An 18,789-nucleotide genomic window follows, 5' to 3' on the forward strand; every position below is an offset into this window, starting at 1 on the left:
TGACTAAGTATGATGTCAAGGCTAATCGAGTTGTAAGTTTGCATAATGATAGTTTCATATTTATTGGTTACTTTAATTTATTTGTGGAATTAATTTTTTTTACACAGTATATCCCGTCTCAATTTGCTAAGTTTCTACTTGAGTCAGTAGGATTAGAAAATTAGAAGTTTGTTGTTGAGGAATCAAAGATTACTACAAGCTTTGAAATGAATGTATTGAAAAGTAAAGGCAAAGAACGAGAATAAAAAATTGATCCTAAATGAAAAGATTTTGTGAAAATACACAAACTTAAAACCAGAGATTCATGTGTATTTGGGATGGTTTCGAAAGATTGATCAGCTGATTCAAGTTTCTGTAACTAAGTAGTACTTTAGTTGGATTGAAACTTTTTTATGTTACTTTTGGATATGTATTACATTTTGAAACTTAGGCTTTTCATGCTCTGAAATTTAAAATATGTGTAGTGGGTGAATTTGTTACTTAATCTATGTAATCTTTTAAAACATGAAATTGTCCTAATTGATCTCTGTGACAATTGTATCAAGCTTAAAATAAAAACTCGAAAAAGAAATCTAGATACCTTCACATGAGTTAGAGAAGTTATTTGCTTTCTATAACTTCAAAAGCATGGTGAAGATTTGTTTAATGTATGTCACAAGTGGAATATATTTTATGGCCCCTGTGGATAAGCGAAATAATCCAATCTATATGAATTTTTATGAATCTCACTATATTAAAGATATTATTGGGATATCTTTGTTAAAAGTTATCTAGGATAAGTTAGGGTTAAACTACTTTGATGCATTGGATGATATTGCTTCTAGTATAGAGGATAATGGGATGCATGAGAATATGAATAGGTTAGAATTTATAGTTTTTTTAATTATTGTTAATTTTGTACATGTTATACTTCAATTATTGTATTTATTAACATATTTATTTTCAAATATGTCTATAATTCATTGTATAATATCACGTTGCTATTTGCTTCTTCGGTTGTTTGTTTTTTTTCATATATTTTTGAATTTTTTTCGCTTTTTTTAATAATTGCACCTGTAGTACTGGTGTACAAAGAATTGTCAAGAATAATGCAAAAGCAAGCACTGTCCAGAATAGATCAACGACAAAAAAGAGAAGGTATGTTCATTTTTTTCTGATTTTAATTTTATACTAGTATTACATGAGTTCTTGATTTTTTCATTTTCTGTATAAACTAATTGGTAGTTAAGTTTGTTACAATCAAAATGTATTAGGTAGAAGAATTACTTTCTATTTCAGAATATTTTGTGTAACATCATCTTACATCTTTGATTGTTATCATTTTTTGTTTGATGACATTTTTTATAAGTTATCATTGAAACAAATAGATATGTTGTTCTACATCATTGCAAGATATTGACTAAGCATTATGTCAAGGCTGATCGAGTTATAAGTTAGCATAATGATAGTTTAATATTTATTAGTTACTTTAATTTTTTGTGGAATTAATTATTTTTACACAGTATATCCCGTATCAATTTGCTAAGTTACTACCTGAGTCAGGAAGATCAGAAAATTGGAAGCTTGTTGTTGAGGAATCAAAGATTGCTACAAGCTTTGAAATGAAGGTTTTGAAAAGTAAAGGCAAAGAACGAGAATACAAAATCGGTCCTAAATGAAAAGATTTTGTTAAATGCACAAACTTAAAACCAGATATTCATGTTTGTTTGGGATGGTTTCGAAAGATTGATCAGCTGATTCGAGTTTCTGTAACTAAGAAGTAGTACTTTAGTTGGTTTGAAACTTTTTTATGTTACCTTTGGATATGTATTACATTTTGAAACTTAGGCTTTTCATGCTCTGAAATTTAAAATATATGTAGTTGGTGAATTTATTACTTAATCTATGTAAACTTTTGAAACATGAAATTGTCCTAATTGATCTCTATGACAATTGTATCAAGCTTAAAATAAAAACTCGAGGAAAAAAAATCTAGATACCTTCACATGAGGTAGAGAAGTTATTTGCTTTCTATAACTTCAAAAGCATGGTGAGGATTTGTTTAATGTATGTCACAAGTGGAATATTTTTTATGGCTCTTGTGGATAAGCGAAATAATCCAATCTATATCAATTTTTATGAATCTCACTATGTTAAAGATATTATTGGGATATCTTTGTTAAAAGTTATCCATGATAAGTTATGGTTAAACTACTTTGATGCATTGGATGATGTTGCTTCTAATATAGAGGATAATGGGATGCATGAGAATATGAATATGTTAAAATTTACAATTTTTTTAATTATTGTTAATTTTGTAAATGTTATACTTCAATTATTGTATTTATTAACATATTTATTTTTAAATATGTATATAATTCATTGTATAATATCACGTTGCTATTTGCTTCTTCGGTTGTTTATTTTTTTTCAATTATTTTTGAATTTTTTTACTTTTTTTTATTAATTGCACCTGTAGTCCTGGTGTACAAAGAATTGTCAAGAACAATTCAAAAGCAAGCAGTGTCCAAAATAGATCAATGGTGCACGAATTGTGAATCACACTTTTCACAACTCGTACCACTAACCAGCAAGTGCACTGGGTCGTCCAAGTAATACCTTATGTGAGTAAGGGTCGAATCCCACGGAGATTGTTGGTTTGAAGCAATCTATGGTTATCTTGTAAATCTTAGTCAGGAAGTCAATTATGTTTATCAATTGAATTGTGAGTAACCAGTAGAGCATAAATTAAAAGTTACTTGTTGTGCAGTAATGGAGAATATGTTGGAGTTTTGGAGATGCTTTGTCTTCTGAATCTCTGCTTTCCTCTATCTTCTGATTCACGCACGCACGTCCTTCTATGGCAAGCTGTGTGTTGGTGGATCACCGTTGTCAATGGCTACCTTCCATCCTTCCAGTGAAAACTACGCTCACGTGCTCTGTCACAGCACGGCTAATCACCGGTTGGTTCTCGATCCGGTTGGAATAGGATTTACTATCCTTTTGCATCTGTCACTAATGCCCAGCCTTCAGGAGTTTGAAGCTCGTCACAGTCATTCAATCCTTGAATCCTACTCGGAATACCACAGACAAGGTTTAGACTTTCCGGATTCTCATGAATGCTGCCATCAGTTCTAGCTTATACCACGGAGATTCTGATTAAGGAATCTAAGAGATACTCATTCAATCGTATATAGAACGGAGGTGGTTGTCAGGCACACGTTCATGATTTGAGGAAGGTGATGAGTGTCACAGCTCATCATCTCCATCACAGTTAAGCGCGAATGAACATCTTAGATAGGAACAAGCGTGTTTGAATGGAAAACAGAAATACTTGCATTAATTCATCGAGACACAGCAGAGCTCCTCACCCCCAACAATGGGGTTTAGAGACTCATGCCGTCAGAGAATACAAAGTTTAGATCTGAAATGTCATGAGATACAAAATAAGTCTCTAAAAGTTGTTTAAATACTAAACTAGTAGCCTAGGGTTACAAAATATGAGTGGACTATGATGGATGATGCAGAGATCCACTTCTGGGGCCCACTTGGTGTGTGCTGGGGCTGAGATTTAAGTGAGTCACGTGCAGAGGCCATTTGTGGAGTTGAACGCCAGTTTTTATGCCAGTTTGGGCGTTCAACTCCAGTTTTTTATCCTTTTCTGGCGCTGGACGCCAGAATTGGGCAGAGAACTGGCGTTGAACGCCAGTTTACGTCATCTATCCTTGTGAAAAGTATGGACTATTATATATTGCTGGAAAGCCCTAGATGTCTAATTTCCAATGCAATTGGAAGCATGCCATTTCGAGTTCTGTAGCTCCAGAAAATCCACTTTGAGTGCAGGGAGGTATCAGCAGTCCTTTTTCAGCCTGAATCAGATTTTTGCTCAGCTCCTTCAATTTCAGCCAGAAAAATACCTGAAATTACAGAAAAACACACAACTCATAGTAAAGTCCAGAAATATGAATTTTTCCTAAAAACTAATAAAAATAGATTAAAAACTAACTAAAACATACTCTAAACTATATGAAATTATCCCCAAAAAGCGTATAAAATATCCGCTCATCACAAACCAAACTTAAACTGTTGCTTGTCCTCAAGCAACTAGACAAATAAAATAGAAGACTAATAGGTTGAGAAGCAATAATATCTCAGAGTTTTTGATTAAAGCTCAGATCCTAATTAGATGAGCGGGACTAGTAGCTTTTTGCTTCTGAACAGTTTTGGCATCTCACTTTATCCATTGAAGCTCAGAGTGATTGGCATCTATAGGAACTCAGAATTCAGATAGTGTTATTGATTCTCTTAGTTTAGTGTGATGATTCTTGAACACAGCTCCTTTATGAGTCTTGGCCGTGGCCCTAAGCACTTTGTTTTCCAGTATTACTACCTGATACATAAATGCCACAGACACATAACTGGGTGAACCTTTTCAGATTGTGACTCAGCTTTGCTAAAGTCCCCAATTAGAGGTGTCCAGAGTTCTTAAGCACACTCTTCTTTTTGCTTTGAACCTTGACTTTAACCGCTCAGTCTCAAGTTTTCACTTGACACCTGCACGCCACAAGCACATGGTTAGGGACAGCTTGGTTTAGCCGCTTAGACCAGGATTTTAGTCCTTTAGGCCCTCCTATCCACTGATGCTCAAAGCCTTGGGATCCTTTTTATTTGCCCTTGCCTTTTGGTTTTAAGAGCTTTTGGCTTTTTCTGCTTGCTTTTTTTTTTTCTGCAAGCTTTGTTCTTTGCTGCTTTTTCTTGCTTCAAGAATCATTTTTATGATTTTCAGATTATCAATAACATGTCTCATGTTCATCATTCTTTCAAGAGCCAACATATTTAACAGTCTTAAACAACAAATTCAAAAGACATATGCACTGTTCAAGCATTCATTCAGAAGACAGAAAGTATTGCCACCACATTTAACCAATTAGAATTTCTTTTATTAAACTCGAAATTTTATTGCTTCTTATTCAAAAGATCTACTATTTTATTCATGTTTAATGATGATGAGAAAAATAAACTATAGCTTAATTGGAGATAAAATCAAATAGATACTAATTACTATTATATGACTTCTAAGGTAGACTTTTTATAAGGACACTGTCACAGAGTTAAGGCAGAAATTGGAAATTAACAACCTTTATTCTGGGGGTATGGGGGTTCCTCTGATCCTTGGGAGGCTTGGTATTACAGAAGACTTTTGGCGCTTCAGTTCCCTTAAGTCACATCCCTGCTCCTCTTGTTCTTTAAGCATATGGGTCAGCATTTGACTGTGTTCCTTCTGTTGTTTTATTATCTGCTCCATAGCTTCCTGTATCTTGGTGATTGACTTTTCAATTAGGATATATTTAGTTATTCCCATCTTGACTCCAGCATCCTTGCAGAGCAGAGAAATCACGCTTGGATAAGCCAACCTGGCCTCTTTTGAATTTTTGTTAGCAATCTTATAGAGCTCAGTTGAAATCAGCTGATGAACCTCCACTTCCTTTCCCATCATGATGCAATGAATCATTACTGCTCTTTTAACTGTGACTTCAGAATGGTTGCTAGTGGGCAACAGAGAACGCCCAATGAAGTCCAGCCATCCTCTGGCAACTGGTTTGAGATCCTCTCTCTTGAGTTGATTTGGAACGCCCTTTGTGTTGGTGGTCCACCTGGCTCCAGGGATACATATGTCCTCTAGAATCTTATCCAGGCCAATGTCTGCTCTCATCATCCTCCTGTTGAAGGAGTCTGGATCATCCTTTAGCTGAGGTAGCTTTAATATCTCTCTGATCTTGTCAGGGGTGGTATGAACAATCTTTTCCCTGACCATGGTCCGAAATTCGTAGCAGGCAATTCCAGATAGTCTTTGCTTGTCAGTCTGCCACATATTAGCATAGAACTCCTGGACCATGTTCCTTCCTACTTTCGTTTCAGGATTAGCTAGGACTTCCCAGTTCCTGATTCGAATTTGCTCCTGGATCTCCGGATATTCATCTTCTTTCAGATCGAATCTAACTTCCGGGATCACTGATCTCAGACCCATTACTTTAAGATAATGGTCTGAATGTTCTTTAGATAAGAACTTCCCTTGATTCCAAAGTGGTTTTGGAACGCTCTCTTTCTTGCCTCTTGGAGTGGGTTGTTTTCCTTTGGGAGCCATGATCTCAGTGATCTCGGAAAAACACACCAAACTTAGAGGTTTGCTTGTCCTCAAGCAAAAGAAAAGAAAGGAGAGGGATAGAAGGAGATCGAGGTGCACTTGTTGATGGAGGAGGGGGGAGGCCGAACCCAATTTTAAAGGGGTGGGGGTGGGTTTTCGAAAAATTGTAAAAGATAAGATAAAAAGATTGAGTTGAAAAAGATAAGATAGAAGATATAGTTTGATTTTGAAAAGATAGGATAGATTTTTGAAAAAGATAAATTTGGATTTTGAAAAAGATAATATGAGGATTTGAAAAAGATATTGATAAGATTTTTAGAGTGAAAAAGATAGATTTGTTTTTGGAAAAGATTTGAAAAGAGTTGGATTGAATTTGCAAAGAGGGTGTGTGCTTATATTTTGAAAGTAGGATTTTTAGAAATCAGGGTTCTTGACATGTTTATGTAAATAAAATCATGTATTGAATCATAAAATTATAAATTAGAATGGAAATACGTGTGGGATAAATGGATTTGGCTCCTCCCTGTCCTCCTGGCGTTTGAACGCCCAAACACTGCCTGTTTTGGGCGTTCAGCGCCCAAATGCTGATCTCCTGGGCGTTCAGCGCCCAGTTGCTGCCATTCCTGGCGTTCAACGCCCAGTGGGTGGCCATTTCTGGCGTTGAACGCCCAATTGCTGCCATTACTGGCGTTCAGCGCCCAGTGGATGCCCATTTTGGGCGCTGAACGCCCAAAATGCCCCTTTACTGGCGTTTTCTTGCCATTGAGCTTCCAATCTCTGTTTTGTGTGCAAATTCCTTCTGTAACCCTGTAAACTTATGCAATTGATCCTTTACCTTAGTGTCAGTAAACTTTATATAAACAAATAAAAAAGAAAAATAGGGCAAAATGCTTAGAGGATTAATGCCCCATGGCTGGGTTGCCTCCCAGAAAGCGCTTCTTTATTGTCTTTAGCTGGACCTTGCTGAGCTTTTAATCTAGCTTCAGCCTTGAGCATTCTTGCTCAATGTTGCCTTCAAGATAATGCTTGATTCTTTGTCCATTGACAATGAACTTCTTATCAGAATCAATATCTTGAAGTTCCACGTAACCATATGGTGACACACTTGTAATCACGTATGGTCCCCTCCACCGGGATTTCAGTTTCCCGGGGAATAGCCTGAGTCTAGAGTTAAACAACAGGACCTTCTGTCCTGGTTCAAAGATTCTAGATGACAGCTTTCTGTCATGCCATTTTTTTTATTTTTCTTTATAAAGCTTGGCATTTTCGAAAGCTGTGAATCTGAATTCCTCTAGCTCATTTAGCTGGAGCAATCGTTTTTCTCCTGCTAATTTGGCATCTAAGTTTAGGAATCTGGTTGCCCAGTAGGCCTTATGTTCCAGTTCCACGGACAAGTGGCATGCCTTACCATACACGAGTTGGTATGGAGAGGTCCCTATAGGGGTCTTGAATGCTGTTCTGTAAGCCCACAGAGCATCATCCAAGCTCCTTGCCCAATCCTTTCTACGGGTATTTACTGTCCGTTCCAGGATTCTCTTTAATTCTCTGTTAGAGACTTCAGCTTGCCCGTTGGTTTGTGGATGATATGGAGTGGCCACTTTGTGGCGAATTCCATACCGAACCATGGCAGAGTAAATCTGTTTATTGCAGAAGTGAGTGCCCCCATCACTGATTAACACTCTAGGGACACCAAACCTGCTAAAGATATGTTTCTGGAGGAACTTCAGCACTGTTTTAGTATCATTGGTGGGTGTGGCAATAGCCTCAACCCATTTTGATACATAGTCAACTGCCACCAGAATATAAGTGTTTGAGTATGATGGTGGGAAAGGTCCCATGAAGTCAATTCCCCATACATCAAACAACTCTATTTCCAAGATTCCTTGTTGAGGCATGGCGTAACCATGAGGCAGATTACCAGCTCTTTGGCAACTGTCACAATTACGTACAAACTCTCGGGAATCTTTATAGAGTGTGGGCCAATAGAAGCCACATTGGAGAACCTTGGTGGCTGTTCGCTCACCTCCGAAATGGCCTCCATATTGAGATCCATGGCAATGCCATAGGATTCTCTGTGCTTCCTCTCTGGGGACACACCTACGGATAATTCCGTCTGCACATCTCTTAAAGAGATAGGGCTCATCCCACAAGTAGTACTTTGCATCAGTAATTAGTTTCTTTTTTTGTATTCTATTGTACTCCTTGGGTATGAACCTTGCAGCTTTATAGTTTGCAATATCGGCAAACCATGGTGCTTCCTGAATGGCAAATAGATGCTCATCAGGGAACGTCTCAGAGATCTCAAGGAAGGGGAGGGACGTCCCTTCCACTGGCTCTATCCGGGACAGATGATCAGCTACTTGGTTCTCTGTCCCTTTTTTGTCTCTTATTTCTATATCAAACTCTTGCAGAAGTAATACCCATCTGATGAGCCTGGGTTTTGAATCCTGCTTTGTGAGTAGATACTTAAGAGCAGCATGGTCAGTGTACACAATCACCTTTGATCCTACTAAGTAGGATCTGAACTTGTCAATGGCGTAAACCACTGCAAGTAATTCCTTTTCTGTGGTTGTGTAATTTTTTTGGGCATCATTTAAAACGCGACTGGCATAATAAATGACATGCAGAAGCCTGTCATGCCTCTGTCCCAATACTGCACCAATGGCATGATCACTGGCATCACACATTAGCTCAAATGGCAATGTCCAGTCTGGTGCAGAAATGACTGGTGCTGTGACCAGCTTAGCTTTCAGTGTTTCAAACGCCTGCAGGCACTCTGTGTCAAACATAAATGGCGTGTCAGCAGCTAGCAGATTGCTTAGAGGTTTTGCGATTTTTGAAAAATCCTTTATAAACCTCCTATAGAATCCTGCATGCCCCAGAAAGCTTCTGATTGCCTTAACATTGGCAGGTGGTGGTAATTTTTCAATTACCTCTATTTTTGCTTGATCCACCTCTATTCCCTTGTTTGAGATTTTATGCCCAAGAACAATTCCTTCAGTCACCATGAAGTGACACTTTTCCCAGTTTAAAACTAGGTTGGTTTCTTGGCATCTTTTCAGAACAAGTTTCAGGTGATCAAGACAGGAGCTGAATGAGTCTCCATATACTGAGAAGTCATCCATGAAGACTTCCAGAAATTTTTCCACCATATCAGAGAAAATAGAGAGCATGCATCTCTGGAAGGTTGCAGGTGCATTGCGTAGCCCAAAGGGCATCCTTCTATAAGCAAACACTCCGGATGGACATGTGAATGCTGTTTTCTCTTGATCTTGGGGATCTACTGCAATCTGATTATAGCCTGAGTAGCCATCCAAAAAGCAGTAATAATCATGACCTGCTAGTCTCTCTAGCATCTGGTCTATGAATGGTAAAGGAAAATGATCCTTTCTGGTGGCTGTATTGAGCCTTTTGTAGTCAATACACATGCGCCACCCTGTAACTGTTCTTGTAGGAACCAGTTCATTTTTTTCATTATGAATCACTGTCATGCCTCCCTTTTTTGGGACGACTTGAACAGGGCTCACCCAGGGGCTATCAGAAATGGGATAAATAATCCCAGCCTCTAGTAATTTGGTGACCTCTTTCTGCACCACTTCCTTCATGGTTGGATTTAGCCGCCTCTGTGGTTGAACCACTGGTTTGGCATTATCCTCCAATAGGATTTTGTGCATGCATCTAGCTGGGCTTATGCCTTTAAGGTCACCTATGGACCACCCAAGAGCTGTCTTGTGTGTCCTTAGCACTTGAATAAGTGCTTCCTCTTCCTGTGAATTTAAAGCAGAGCTTATGATCACTAGAAAAGTGTCACCTTCTCCTAGAAATGCATATTTCAAGGATGGTGGCAGTGGCTTGAGCTCTGGTTTAGGAGGTTTTTCCTCTTTCAGAAGAAAGTTCAGAGGCTCTTTCATGTCCCCTGAATCCTCCAAATCAGGCTGAACATCTTTAAAGATGTCTTCCAACTCTGATTCGAGACTCTCAGCCATGTTGATCTCTTCTACCAAAGAGTCAATAAGGTCAACTTTCATGCAGTCTGTTGATGTGTCTGGATGCTGCATGGCTTTGACAGCGTTCAACTTGAACTCGTCATCGTTGACTCTCAGGGTTATTTCCCCCTGTTGGACGTCAATGAGGGATCGTCCAGTTGCTAGGAAGGGTCTTCCTAGAATGAGAGTAGCACTCTTGTGCTCCTCCATTTCCAGCACAACAAAGTCAGTGGGAAAGGCAAATGGCCCAACTCTGACAATCATGTCCTCAATCACGCCTGATGGGTATTTAGTGGAACCATCAGCAAGTTGGAGACATATCCGGGTTGGTTTAACTTCTTCAGTTAAGCCAAACTTCCTGATAGTGGATGCAGGTATCAGGTTGATGCTTGCCCCAAGATCGCATAAAGCTGTCTTGGTGCAATCACCTTCTAATATGCATGGTATCAGAAAACTCCCAGGGTCTTTAAGCTTTTCAGGAAAGCTTTTCAGAATGACTGCACTGCATTCTTCAGTGAGGAGAAATCTTTCTGTTTCTCTCCACTCCTTTTTATGACTCAAGATCTCTTTCATGAACTTGGCATAAGAAGGTATTTGCTCAAGTGCCTCTGCAAAAGGAATCTTTATTTCAAGAGTCCTTAGATAATCTGCAAAGCGAGCAAATTGCTTATCCTGCTCCTCTTTCCGGAGTTTTTGAGGATAAGGTATCTTGGCTTTATATTCCTCAACCTTAGTGGTTAAAGAAGCCTTTTTAGAGGGGTTGTTATCAGCACTTGTGTGTGTCTGATCCCTCACTGGCAATTGAGTACCAGAGTCAGAAGCTGGAGTGACGTTAGACGCCAACTCACTGTCTGTTCCTGGCGCCTGAACGCCAGAAATGTGCCCATTTTGGGCGTTCAACGCTGAATTATGCCCCATTTGGGCGTTCAACGCCAGATTCTTGCCCATTTCTGGCGTTGAACGCCAATCCTGCCTTGTTTCTGGCGCTGAACGCCAGTTTTGGGCATGGTCTGGGCGTTCAGCGCCAGCCTTCCACCCATTTTCTGGCGTTTTAGTGCCAGAATTATTTTTTCCTGGGCTCTTACTGTCCTCAGGTGAATCTTTGGTGGGTCGCTCATTTCTTGAATTTTTGATGCCTTGAGGTGGGGTATTTAATGTTTTGCCACTTCTTAATTGAACTGCTTGGCATTCTTCTGCTATTTGCCTTGATAGCTGCTGCTTTGTTTGCTTAAACTGTTCGTCCATATGTATATTAGCTATCCTTGTCTCCTGTAGCCTGTCCTTGAATTCAGCTAGCTGCTTTGTTAGAAAATCCAATTGCTGATTGAATTCAGCAGCTTGTTTTACAGTACTGAATTCAGCAGTTACTGTTTTAACCCCTTCATTCATGGAAGGGTTGCTGCTTAGATACAGATGCTGATTCCTGGCAACTGTATCAATGAGCTCTTGAGCCTCTTCAATTGTCTTTCTCATATGGATAGATCCACCAGCTGAGTAATCTAAAGACATCTGAGCTCCTTCTGCAAGCCCATAGTAGAAGATGTCTAACTGAACCCACTCTGAAAACATTTCAGAGGGGAATTTTCGTAGCATCTCTCTGTATCTCTCCCAGGCATCATAAAGAGATTCATTATCTCCTTGTTTAAAGCCTTGGATGTCCAGCCTTAGCTGTGTCATCCTTTTTGGAGGAAAATACTGATTCAGGAATTTTTCTGTCAGCTGTTTCCATGTTCTTATGCTGGCCTTAGGTTGGTTATTTAACCACCTCTTAGCTTGATCTTTTACAGCAAATGGAAACAGTAATAGTCTGTAGACATCCTGATCTATTTCTTTATCATGTACTGTGTCAGCAATTTGTAAAAATTGTGCCAAAAACTCTGTAGGTTCTTCCTGTAGAAGACCGGAATACTGGCAACTTTGCTGCACCATGATAATGAGCTGAGGATTCAACTCAAAGCTACTAACTCCAATGGAGGGTATGCATATGCTACTCCCATATGAAGCAGTAGAGGGGTTAGAATATGACCCCAGAGTCCTCCTGGACTGTTCATTTCCACTTATGTCCATGATGGATATATGGATATAACTTGGACTGATTTATCTTTTTATTTATTTTATTTTATAAGAAGTAAATACTTAAATAAAATAAAATAACTAAAAAGAATTTGAATTTTGAAATTAAAAAAAAAAAATTTTTTTTTCGTAAAAAAAAATTAAAAATAATTAGTTAAAAAAAAGGAAATTTTTGAAAAAGAGGGAAGATATTTTCGAAAATTAGAGAGAGAGAGTTAGTTAGGTAGTTTTGAAAAAGTTAAGAAACAAACAAAAAGTTAGTTAGTTAGTTGAAACAAATTTTGAAAAGATAAGAAGTTAGGAAGTTAGAAGAGATATTTTGAAAAGATATTTTTGAATTTAGTGAGGAGAGAGAAAAACAATAAGATAGTACAAGATTTAAAATTTTTAGATCTAATGCTCCTTGTTTTTGAAAATTTTGGAGGGAAAACACCAAGGAACACCAAACTTAAAAATTTTAAGATCAAGACACAAGGAAACTCAAGAACACTTTGAAGACTCACAAGAACACAAGAACATGAAGGAAGAACACCAAACTTAAAATTTTTAGAAAACCAAACCAAAATTTTTGAAAATCAAAGGGAAATCCACAAGAAAACACCAAACTTAAAGTTTGGCACAAGATTTAATAGAAAAAATATTTTTGAAAAAGAAGGTTTTGAAAAGAGTATAAAAGATTCTAACCCAATTACCAAGAACACAGATTAACGCTCTAGCCAAATGAGTTATGGAATTTTCGAAAATTTTAAGAAAGATTATTTTTGAAAACACCAAACTTAAAGTTTGGCACAGGATTTAACAGAAAAATTATTTCTTTGAAAAAGGTTTTTTTTTTTTTTAAATTATGATAGCCAATTACCATGAACATAAACACCACGTTCTAATTAACTGAGCTATAAATTTAAAGTGTTTTAACAAGGGATAAATAATAAAAGATTCTAAACCAAAAAGAGAAAATTTTTCCTAATCTAAGCAACAAAATAGTCCGTCAATTGTTCAAACACGAACAATCCCCGGCAACGGCGCCAAAAACTTGGTGCACGAATTGTGAATCACACTTTTCACAACTCGTACCACTAACCAGCAAGTGCACTGGGTCGTCCAAGTAATACCTTACGTGAGTAAGGGTCGAATCCCACAGAGATTGTTGGTTTGAAGCAATCTATGGTTATCTTGTAAATCTTAGTCAGGAAGTCAATTATGTTTATCAATTGAATTGTGAGTAACCAGTAGAGCATAAATTAAAAGTTACTTGTTGTGCAGTAATGGAGAATATGTTGGAGTTTTGGAGATGCTTTGTCTTCTGAATCTCTGCTTTCCTCTATCTTCTGATTCACGTGCGCACGTCCTTCTATGGCAAGCTGTGTGTTGGTGGATCACCGTTGTCAATGGCTACCTTCCATCCTTCCAGTGAAAACTACGCTCACGTGCTCTGTCACAGCACGGCTAATCACCGGTTGGTTCTCGATCCGGTTGGAATAGGATTTACTATCCTTTTGCATCTGTCACTAACGCCCAGCCTTCAGGAGTTTGAAGCTCGTCACAGTCATTCAATCCTTGAATCCTACTCGGAATACCACAGACAAGGTTTAGACTTTCCGGATTCTCATGAATGCTGCCATCAGTTCTAGCTTATACCACGGAGATTCTGATTAAGGAATCTAAGAGATACTCATTCAATCGTATATAGAACGGAGGTGGTTGTCAGGCACACGTTCATGATTTGAGGAAGGTGATGAGTGTCACAGCTCATCATCTCCATCACAGTTAAGCGCGAATGAACATCTTAGATAGGAACAAGCGTGTTTGAATGGAAAACAGAAATACTTGCATTAATTCATCGAGACACAGCAGAGCTCCTCACCCCCAACAATGGGGTTTAGAGACTCATGCCGTCAGAGAATACAAAGTTTAGATCTGAAATATCATGAGATACAAAATAAGTCTCTAAAAGTTGTTTAAATACTAAACTAGTAGCCTAGGGTTACAAAATATGAGTGGACTATGATGGATGATGCAGAGATCCACTTCTGGGGCCCACTTGGTGTGTGTTGGGGCTGAGATTTAAGTGAGTCACGTGCAGAGGCCATTTGTGGAGTTGAACGCCAGTTTACGTCGTCTATCCTTGTGAAAAGTATGGACTATTATATATTGCTGGAAAGCCCTGGATGTCTAATTTCCAATGCAATTGGAAGCATGCCATTTCGAGTTTTGTAGCTCCAGAAAATCCACTTTGAGTGCAGGGAGGTCAGAATCCAACAGCATCAGCAGTCCTTTTTCAGCCTGAATCAGATTTTTGCTCAGCTCCTTCAATTTCAGCCAGAAAAATACCTGAAATTACAGAAAAACACACAACTCATAGTAAAGTCCAGAAATATGAATTTTTCCTAAAAACTAATAAAAATAGATTAAAAACTAACTAAAACATACTCTAAACTATATGAAATTATCCCCAAAAAGCGTATAAAATATCCGCTCATCAATCGACGACAAAAAAGAGTGAGTATGTTCATTTTTTTTATTTTAATATTATACTAGTGTTACATGAGTTCTTGATTTTATCATTCTCTGTATAAACTAATGGATAGTTAAGTTTGTTACAATCGAAATGTATTAGGTAGAAGAATTACTTTCTATTTCATAATATTTTGTATAACATCATCTTACATCTTTCATTGTTATCTTTTTTAGATTGATGACATTTTTTTATAAATTATCATTAAAACAAATAGATATGTTGTTCTACATCATTACAAGATATTGACCAAGCACGATGTCAAGGCTAACCGAGTTGTAAGTTAGCATAATGATAGTTTCATATTTATTGGTTACTTTAATTTTTTTGTGGAATTAATTTTTTTTTACACAGTATATCCCGTATCAATTTGCTAAGTTACTACTTGAGTCAAGAGGATCAGAAAATTGGAAGCTTGTTGTTGAGGAATCAAAGATTACTACAAGCTTTGAAATGAATGTTTTGAAAAGTAAAGGCAAAGAACGAGAATGCAAAATTGATCCTAAATGAAAAGATTTTGTGAAAATGCACAAACTTAAAACCAGAGATTCATGTGTGTTTGGGATGGTTTCGAAAGATTGATCAGCTGATTCGAGTTTCTGTAACTAAGAAGTAGTACTTTAGTTGGTTTGAAACTTTTTTATGTTACTTTTGGATTTGTATTACATTTTGAAACTTAGGCTTTTCATGCTCAGAAATTTAAAATATGTGTAGTGGGTGAATTTGTTACTTAATCTATATAATCTTTTGAAACATGAAATTGTCCTAATTGATCTCTGTGACAATTGTATCAAGCTTAAAATAAAAACTCGAGGAAAAAAAATCTAGATACCTTCACATGAGTTAGAGAAGTTATTTGCTTTCTATAACTTCAAAAGCATGGTGAGGATTTGTTTAATGTATGTCACAAGTGGAATATTTTTTATGGCTCCTATGGATAAGCAAAATAATCCAATCTATATGGATTTTTATGAATATCACTATGTTAAAGATATTATTGGGATATCTTTGTTAAAATTTATCCAGGATAAGTTAGGGTTAAACTACTTTGATGCATTGGATGATGTTGCTTCTAGTATAGAGGATAATGGGATGCATGAGAATATGAATAGGTTAGAATTTACAATTTTTTTAAGGTTTAATTACTCTGTTGGTCCCTATAGTTTCGCGAAATTTTCAATTAAGTCCCTATACTTTTTTTCCTTTTAATTGGGTCCCTATACATTAATTTTTTTTTCAATTTAGTCCCTACGGTGACAAAAATGTCTAAAATAACAGAATATTCTCTTAAAAAAATGAATATTCTCTCTTTTCGGATAGCAGAACACTCTTATATTTTTAAAATTCCAAAAAAACCCTTCTCACTTCCACACTCACATCCTTAGCCCTAACCTCGCTTCGGATCTGCCGCACGGTGCCCTCTCGCCGCGCCTCCTCCTCTCAGCGTCCTCGTCGTGCCGAGCTTCCATATCCATTCTCTTTGTGACACTACCAATGGCTGCAATTCCACGGGTCCTCACTTCAATCCTCTTAACAAACACCATGGAGCTCCTGCCAATCATCACCGTCATGCTGGTGATTTGGGTAACATTCTTGCAGGCCCTGATGGTATATTTTTTATCAATTCTTTTTATTTTCTCAATTCTTTCTATCAATTGATTTTTCTCCTAACAACACATTTTGTTCTTTTCTCATTCAGGGGTTGCTGAGATTTCTATCACAGATTCACAGGTAATTACTCAACTAAACTTTGGTTATTGCTGTGTTTGTAGATTTTAAATTTGACCTCTTTTTTGTTGTATAATTCACATCTCAATTTAACAAATGAACCCTTAATTGTACTTATCTCTTTCAACTTTAAATGTAGTTCAATTGGATCTAGAATGCTTTAGTTCTTCTTTCTTATGCCTTTCCATTTTCGATGTAGATTCCGTTGAGTGGAGTGCATTCCATACTCGGCAGGGCGGTTGTCGTGCATGCTGATCCTGATGACCTTGGAAGGGGTAAGATAGGCCAAGTAGTTGAACATGTCAATGTGATTTACTCTTCTTTTACTCCATAACCGTTACTACTCTTAGATTATTTTTCCTTAATATTGAGATGTTGAAAGAGAGAATTATGATTTAATCCTGGTTGATTCTGTTCTGTTGAAAGTGCACCTTCACATTCTGTATCTGGGTGCTTGGTTGGATGTTATTTACTGCGAATATAATCTGTTACTATGGGAAGTACAAAGGATTTTGTTAGCTTGCTTAATGACGATAAGCGTTATTCTTCATATTATTTACTTTAGCTCTTTCAATCTGATTGATATCTTGTATTTTTTGCACCATGTATGAGCTTATGCTAAAGTGCCTTATTTGTTTGTTTAAAGGTTTATGTTTATTGCTTGCTTTATAGATGCATATAGTGTAAAACCTAACATTTTGGTTGCTTTGAATACTGTCTCTGAGACACCGGAGATAGAAATGCCTGCATGTTTCTTTGTCTTTGTCTTTGTATTCATATCTCAGACATAGTCCACGATAGAGTGTTACTATTTATCTATAAAATTGATACGGCTTGTACCTATTCACCATTTTTGAGTTTTTGAGCATTTGTTTATCATGAAACAGGTGGTCATGAACTCAGCAAAACTACTGGGAATGCAGGTGCAAGAGTAGGATGCGGTAATACTTCTGAACTTTAGATTGTCTACTGTTTAGTATAGTGATTCCCCATTTCCCCATTACTAAGCTATGAGCTATTCCAGGAGTGTGGGTGTGTGGTTTGTGAAACATTTTTTAGATTCCTAGGAATCAGAACATGAGAAATTTGAAAACAGTCTGTAAAACCACGTGCTCATAGTTATTGAATGGCCACAGCATATGGATTTTTCTTCTCAAACATGTTTTAGTAAGGAGAAAAGAACCTTCCCTAGACACATCATGATAAGTTATTATATTTTGGGTAAGTTAGGCTACAGTACATCATCATCATAGCCCTTAAATTATTCATGTAATTTATTCTTACCTTTTCTTTGGTTTAAATGCTTGAAAACTTAAATTGCTGTGTTATTTACACTAGGTGAAGAAAATTACAGTACACACAATGAAAGATGTGGTTGAAAATTTGGAGAAAGCACGGTTAGTGTTTACAATCTTTACTCCTATCTGGTTTGCATTGTGATGCATGCATGATTTGATTACAATATTCACTTTGATAAGGCATTGTCAGATTATTGTTTCTAGGTTCATGAATCATGACTATGAATTTAAGTTTATTATTTGATTTACTAAATTGGTGATTTTTATACATGTCTGAGAAAAGTGAGGTTCAGGATGGTTGCATATATTTACTGATGAACTGAAGTCTGCTCTCTCTGCTCTCTCAGAATTCTTCTCGGCTCAAAATCGTCTGTTATCAATGTTATTATTGATCTCTATGCAAGTTCAAGGAGGCTGCAACATGAGAACTGATTTTCAAATTTTAAATTTCAATAACACAAATTACATAACCTTGTGGTTTTTTATTGTGTACCATGATATGATAAAGACAAAAATTATATTCTATGAATCCACACAAATGTAAAATGTTACATTATCATAATGAATACTTGAAGGATGAAAACTGAATTTTATATATGCTTATTACTATTATTTTTATTTCATTTTATCCATTCTTTTTTTTAGGTTTTTAAGATAAGGTATTTTGAAAGTCAAAAAAAAAAGAGAAGGTATTTTTGGTACAATTTGTATATAAATAAGCAAAAGAATGATAGTGACAAAATAAAATGGATTATAAGAATATTTTTCATGTCTTAGAATCATTGAATAGGGATTATAGGAATATCTTTCATTGAATATTTATAGTTTCACCGAATTTTCAATTAAGTCCCTATATTTTTTTTTGTTTTCAATTAGGTCCCTAAGGGTATAAAAGTAATTTCACAATTCACTAACATTTTTTTGACGTTTAACATTAATAGGGACTAAATTGAAAAAAAAATTAACGTATAGGGACCCAATTAAAAGGAAAAAAAGTATAGGGACCTAATTAAAAATTTTGCGAAACTATAGGGATCAACAGGGTAATTAAACCTTTTTTTAATT

General features: G+C 36.7%; 1 protein-coding gene across 1 annotated transcript; it reads left to right on the forward strand.

The window, feature by feature from the left end:
• Positions 1–15,658: 15,658 nt before the first annotated feature.
• LOC148554907 (superoxide dismutase [Cu-Zn] 2-like) lies at positions 15,659–18,549 on the forward strand. Its single transcript, XM_088490539.1, has 6 exons — positions 15,659–15,810; positions 16,143–16,306; positions 16,398–16,429; positions 16,626–16,701; positions 17,314–17,367; positions 18,515–18,549. Exons 1-6 carry the CDS (start codon positions 15,659–15,661, stop codon positions 18,547–18,549), a joined length of 513 nt encoding a protein of 170 aa, XP_088346665.1.
• The last annotated feature ends 240 nt before the right edge of the window (positions 18,550–18,789 follow it).

This window comes from Arachis ipaensis, chromosome B6 (genome assembly GCF_059453495.1).
Source record: "Arachis ipaensis isolate K30076 ecotype BB chromosome B6, ASM5945349v1, whole genome shotgun sequence".
Lineage (NCBI taxonomy): Eukaryota > Viridiplantae > Streptophyta > Magnoliopsida > Fabales > Fabaceae > Arachis > Arachis ipaensis.

What these genes read in the sequence shown, in the direction of transcription:
- LOC148554907 (XM_088490539.1), top strand. Translation starts at nt 15,659, where the DNA reads ATGGATTTTTATGAATATCACTATGTTAAAGATATTATTGGGATATCT. An exon ending in ATGCATGAGAATATGAATAG is followed by an intron (nt 15,811 to 16,142) that starts GTTAGAATTTAC and finishes TCCTCCTCTCAG; the next exon opens with CGTCCTCGTCGTGCCGAGCT. An exon ending in CATTCTTGCAGGCCCTGATG is followed by an intron (nt 16,307 to 16,397) that starts GTATATTTTTTA and finishes TTTCTCATTCAG; the next exon opens with GGGTTGCTGAGATTTCTATC.